Below are 6,162 nucleotides of genomic sequence, written 5' to 3' on the forward strand. Positions count from 1 at the left end.
GACAAGAACACAGGGCCAAGTAACAAGAAGGAAAAGAGAAAAAGGAAGGGAAGCCTGGCTAACAGATGTAGCAATAAGTCAGTACTTGGAGCAAACAAGTAAGGACTTCCACAAAGACATTTAAGCTTCATCATAGGCCTTTTTTGAGTTTCCAAAAGAATCTCCTGTCACTCAACCCACTCATCTTAAATAAGACAAATAGGTAACCTCTCTGACAATGTGATTAGATCTTTTTACAAGAACTTTTAAAGTCAGTGGTTGCTGGCTGAGGATTTTCCAAAACATTATATTTCTTGTGTAAGCCAAAATAAGAAAAGAGAAATGTAGCATTACACTTCCCTCGGCCAAGTACATTAGTGCAGCTCGGGCCAGAAAATTCAATAGGATAGGGCCAAAACAGGCCTTCTACATAAAAATATTTTAAAAGATATTAATGCAACTTCACATCTCTTTTATATAAAATCCAGGGAGACAGTAATTTGCTGTTTACACTTAGTGTAATGTCCCAAAGTTGTAAAAATTAAAAATCCAGTTTTTTCACCATTGTATATAAAATTGTCAGTTTACAGAACTTGATACCTAAACGTAAGACTAAGTAACCAACTTTTTTAATGTCCCCAAAAAGCAAAACGACTTCTTAAAAAGACAAAAGGCTATCAATAGGTTACTCCTGAATTAAAATATAATCTAGAAACTCAACAAGTGTATTTTTAATGTATGCCCTAACTAATTAAACACCCAACATCATAATTCTGTTCCTCCATCACCTTCTAGCTTTTATTTTAGCTGTTACCAAGTCTTTCTGAATTGTGATAAATACTAACCAATGATGGCTATCACAGAAAAATATAAAAGAGGAAAACGTGTTCTTTTTCTTCTCATCTTAATGTAATGAAAAATGTACTGTAATCGTCTTTTCCCACAACTCTGTGCCCTTTGCTACTTTTGAAAGAAATGTAGTCCTAAACGAATCAAAAGAGATGTTATTTCTCTGACTACAAGTAAGACAGAAATGTATAGTCTGTATTATAAAAACACATGATGACTTATTGCTACTCAATATACAAGATAATAATTGTTCAACCATCTGTTTTCCACGTTGAAAAAATAATCTCTTCCTTACAGCCTGGATTGCAAGCCAAGTGTGCCTCACTTGAAAGGCAAATAAGCAGAACAGCAGCAAGAGAGCGGGCTTGCCTCTGCATCTCAGTTCAAGTTGTTTGTGGATTTTAGGACTGTTAAAAATCAAAAATAAAGAGCTGAGGTTAGGGAGAAATCCAGCCTCACTGTTTACTCCACGAAGTACTGGTAGTTCCTCTGCACAGATCTTCATTTGTTCAATAACCTACGTCTTTCCCTTTGTTGTTGATAACATTAGTTATTAATGCTCCATCTTTGGATGGCGAATTGGCCTGAGGTAGCTCCTTCAATAAACTACCCTGTGAATACTAACTCCCAACCACTGTATTCAATTTACTAACACAATAAAGAAGTGTTCTGCTTGCATGAATATAATACAATGGCAAATATAAAACAAACTGAAGAGTCTACCAACTCACAAGACACCAGATAAGGTTCAGTTGACTGGTAACTGAATACGGTGGCTTTTCTCAAGCTGAAGAATAAACTCAGTCTAGATCTAGGGCAACGGAAAGACGTCACCTTCGGAAATATTGGTATCCAGTGCCTTCCTGATACTATTACCAGCTGCATTCTGTTGGCACTGGGACCAGGACAAAGATCATAGTCTTCTATTTCACCACCCCTGCTTGTACGTGGGGACGGGTGACTGAGGTGAGAAACTCACAGTGATACTGTGGTTGTTCCGTTTGAGCTTAAGACACTTGCAATGTTGTTAACCAAGCCTGCTCCACAAAAAAAAATCAGTTGTTTAAAGAAGAACTACAAAGGATGAGTAAAGGGACGCTTTCTTAATAAAGACTCTCTTGATACCAATTAACCAGGCTCAAAAATTCCCAGACAAGGAAAACTATGGAGACAATTAAAAGTTCAGTGGTTGCCGGGGTTGGGGGACTGAGGGAGGGAGGTTAGGGATGACTAAGGGGGAGCACGGAAGATGTTTAGGGCAGTGAAACTACTCTATATGATACTAGAGTGATGGACATATGTCATCACACATTTGTCCAAACCCACAGAATGTACAACACCCAGAGTGACACCTAATGTAAACTATGAACTTTGGGTGCTAATGATGTGTCAGTGACATCACAAAAGTGCCACTCTGGTAGGGACACTGATAATGGGGGAGGCTGTGTATGTGGGAGGGCAGGGGTTATAAGGGAAATCCTCGTACCTTCTGCTCAGTGTTGCTGTGAATCTAAAATTACTCTAAAAAAAAAGTCTTCTAAAAAAAAAATCCTAGACCACTAGTCCTAGAATTCACCCAGCAGCCTATAATGGTTTAAGAAAGAAAGGAAAAAAAAAAAACGTGTTAGAAAACACACCCCACAAGAGAAAAGTCTTGTCAGCTTTTTGCCCCTTACATCTCTTACAAAGCACAGTCAGGAAGCTCCATTCTCTTAACACTTAGCAAAAACCAACCTTAAGACTAAGCTCAAAATTACCAAGAAATACCCAAGGAAAGTCCCCTCAGAGGTTTCAGTAATCTCCCTCTCCTGCCCTAGAGCGGCTTGGGTGAAACAGGATTTAGTCACGCTCCACAGCTTGAAATTTTTGTCTTTACTCACTCAGCCACCCAACTATAAAACATTCTTCCCTGGAATTTCTTAAGAAAAGTGAACAATGATTTTTACTTTATGATTACCCTGAACTTAAACAAAAGAACATCACAATAAACACAAACTCCTCCCTTCAAGACGTGTCTAATACACGTTACAGACAAGGCTGGGCAAGAGGCTAACGCCAGACACTCCCCAGCTTCTGATCAACCCCCTGAAACTTCCTTCCACGCAACGTGGGCTACATTGAGAAGAAAAAGGAGATGGAAAATGTTCTGAATGCAGCCTACCTTGGAAGCCTGAGACTTTTAGGAGAGCATGACACCTGTGACTGACTGTGTTTCATATTGCTCAAGTACTGACCGCCGTTGGCTCATCCCCGATTCTCTCTATACTTACCTTGAAAAGCTTTCTTGGAGAACCTATGAGGTTAAGTAAATATTCTGCCAAATGAAAACCAACTATCTCCAAAAATGCATCTGAACACACACCACAGAAGAACTTCCTCTCTCCACTTACCTGGGAAAGCATGTGGATTGGGCGACCCTCTCTTAAGGCACTTAGAACAGAGAATGTGCACGGTGTAGTGCAGTCCAGGCCATTCCTGAAGAAGGACATTCAGTTCCTCTACCAAGGGGGTTATGGCTTGCCATGCGGTCCATATATTTGGTAATGATGCATGGCTGGCAATGGAGAGGGTGTCTGGCTGCAGGACCCCCTTGGCAGGTCTGTAACTCACCACCACAGGAACTTTCCCTCTATATGCAAAGATCTGAAATTTACCATCCGACCTGTGCACCACATGGCTGTTGATCTGGACACTGTAGCGTGCAAACAACCCAGGTGGAAAGGTAAAAGGAAAACAATATTCAATCTGCAACTGCTCAGCCACAAAAGACTGCCCAGATAGGTTGGTCCCATTAATCCAGGCCTCTGCATGGGGCACCTCGTTCTGCACGTAGCATGGAAACTTGTACCAGGCCGTGGACCCATTCAAAGGCTTGCCCTTGGGTTTATTGAGGCAATAACAGAGTCCCATCTTCTCCAGCAGCTCCAGCAGCAGCTGCAAGTCCTGCTGGGCCTGGACATGAGGCTTAAGCAGCAACCGAATGACATGGGCTGGCAAGAGCCCATGCAGCAGAAAGCCCTCCACATAATGATGGAGCTGGGTGGCAGGGAGCAGGTCCTGGCTCGGGGTGGGAAGCGCCATCACTGGAGAGCTTTCCCCCTCGCCCTCTCCACTGGTCCCTAGGAGTAGTTTATGCAGCAGCAAGGAAGCATCCCTCTGGAAGAAGACATTGAGGATGTCGATGAGGCGGGTGAGGTTGTGGAAGACGTGCTCTTTGAGGGCTGGGCTGTCCTCAAAGTAGAGCAGCTTGCCGCTCTCATGCAGGTAGGAAAGGGCACTCTGCAGCCGGTCCTCGGTCAGACCCGCCTGCAGGCCCAAGCGCGCCGAGTCCCACCAGCTCAGCCAAAGTCGCTGTGCCTGTGGTGGCTGGAAATGCAGTTCCTCCAGCACCTGCCAGGATCGAGGCAGTACTCTGTGTAAGTTGGGGAAGATTTCTCGGTGCTCAGCTACCGAGAGGAGCTTATCCCGAAGGCGTTGCAATTGGCGGGGGTCCCTGCAGCTAACAGGCAACACCGGGGAGAGGATCTGCAGCCTGTGGTTAAGCAGGTACTGAAAATGGGCCTTGCGCCTGCGAAGGTTCTTGTCTGAAACACCATAGTAGGCTGCATGGGGGCTGGCAGAGCGCAGCTCGAAGTCTCGGGCCAGTGCCTCGTCGACCACCTGAGCTAGACGGCTCAGCCCCTCCGCATCATGCTTTTCCTGCAGGGCTATCTGGCGGTGAATGTCCAGACACTTTTCCTCCAGCTCCCGCTCCCCGCACAGGTCTGCGTGTGTGCCCACGATGCACACCACGGCATGAGGCACCCGCGCCCCTACCCGATGCAAAAAGGAGCCCACGGCGGTGGGAAAGCGGCGCGGCTCATAGGTTGCCAAGTTGACCACCAGTACATACAGGGCCCCTGGGGAGAGAAAGAAGGGCTGGATCACCTCGTAACTTTCATCACCAGCCAAGTCATACACGATGAACCGCAGGCCCCGGGAGGCGTCGGCCGTCCAGCTAGTCACCTCGATGCCCTTGCTCCCGGGGGCAGGGGAAGGTGGGTAGCTCTGGTCCTTGTCCCCTCCTCCTTGGCTTCCCTCCACCCTCTCCTCAGTGAGGCAGTGTCGGAGCAGGGTCTTTCCCGCACCCTTATGGCCCATCAGGAGCAGCTTGAGGCGGGGCTGCACGGCAGGCTGGGAGTGAGCCAGCTCCTTCTGGTAGGCTGCGATGTAGGGGATCCCCTTCATACAGACCTCGTAGGGGGGCTGGATCAGTGGGTTGTCCTTGATCTTCCACAGGCCCACGTGGGAGAGCTGGCCAAAGTTGTCCGGCAGCACGGCGATCTGGTTGCCTTGCAGCACGAGCTCCTCCAGGCCAGTCAGCTCCACAATGGAGTCCGGCAGGTAGCGGATGCGGTTGTTGTCCAGCCACAGGGTGAGCAGCCGGCCCAGCCCAGAGATAAGGGATGGCACTGACGTGAGCTGGTTGCGACTCAGGTAGAGCTCCTCCAGGCCAGCCAGGGGCAGCAGCGCGGCAGGGAACTCCTCGAAGAGGTTAGATGAGAGGTTGAGCATTTTGAGCCGTTGCAGGCTGCTGAACTGGGCGGGCAGAGCCTGCAGCCCGTTGTTGTCTAGCATGAGACTCTCCAAACTGGCCAGCTCACAGAAGCCGCTGGGCAGCGTGCCCAGCTCGGCCCCACTCAGCCAGAGGATCTTGAGGGCACGCAGGGCGCTGATATCCTCAGGCAGACTCCGCAGCCGGTTGCTGGACACGTCCAGCTCCTCCAGGACCGCCAGCTGCAGCAGCTGCCGGGGAAAGGCGGTGAGCTGGTTGTGGTCCACGTCGAGGGTGCGCAGGCGGTAGAGGCAGGACAGGGAGTCAGGCAGGTGCGCCAGCCGGTTAAAGCTGACATCCAGCTCCTCCAGGTGGGCGAGGGCGCCGAGCTGGGCGGGCAGGGCGGGCAGCTGGTTGTGGCTGAGGTTGAGCTTGCGCAGCTCCCTTAGAGCACTCACCACCTCGGCGCCCAGGGCGGTCAGCCGGTTATGGCTCACGTCCAGCTCGGTGAGGTGGTGGCCGAGTTCGGCCACCGCCGAGGGCAGCCGGCCGAAGCGGTTCCTGCGCAGGACCAGGACGCGCAGGCTGCCCAGCGCCGACCCCAGCCCGTCGGGCACCTCCTCCAGGCCGTTGTTCCCCAGGTTCAGCACCTCAATGTCGCCGATGGTGGCCGGCAGCACGAGCTGGGGGGTGTCGGGGGACTCGAGCGGGTCGGCTCCGGCCCCGGGGCAGCCCCCGGCCGCGCTGAGGGTGAGCTGGCGCAGGTTGCTCCGCAGCTTCCTGGCGCGCAGGGCGGCGTC

General features: G+C 49.8%; 1 protein-coding gene across 1 annotated transcript; it reads right to left on the minus strand.

Moving 5' to 3' along the window:
• Positions 1-3,190: 3,190 nt before the first annotated feature.
• On the minus strand, positions 3,191-6,162 carry MFHAS1 (malignant fibrous histiocytoma amplified sequence 1; the record flags this gene model as incomplete). Its single annotated transcript, XM_008594407.1, has 1 exon — positions 3,191-6,162. A coding segment is annotated over one exon (2,972 nt), but the record flags the coding sequence as incomplete, so codon positions are not given.

The sequence above is a fragment of the Galeopterus variegatus genome, unplaced genomic scaffold, assembly GCF_000696425.1.
Source record: "Galeopterus variegatus unplaced genomic scaffold, G_variegatus-3.0.2 Scaffold10732, whole genome shotgun sequence".
Taxonomy (NCBI): domain Eukaryota; kingdom Metazoa; phylum Chordata; class Mammalia; order Dermoptera; family Cynocephalidae; genus Galeopterus; species Galeopterus variegatus.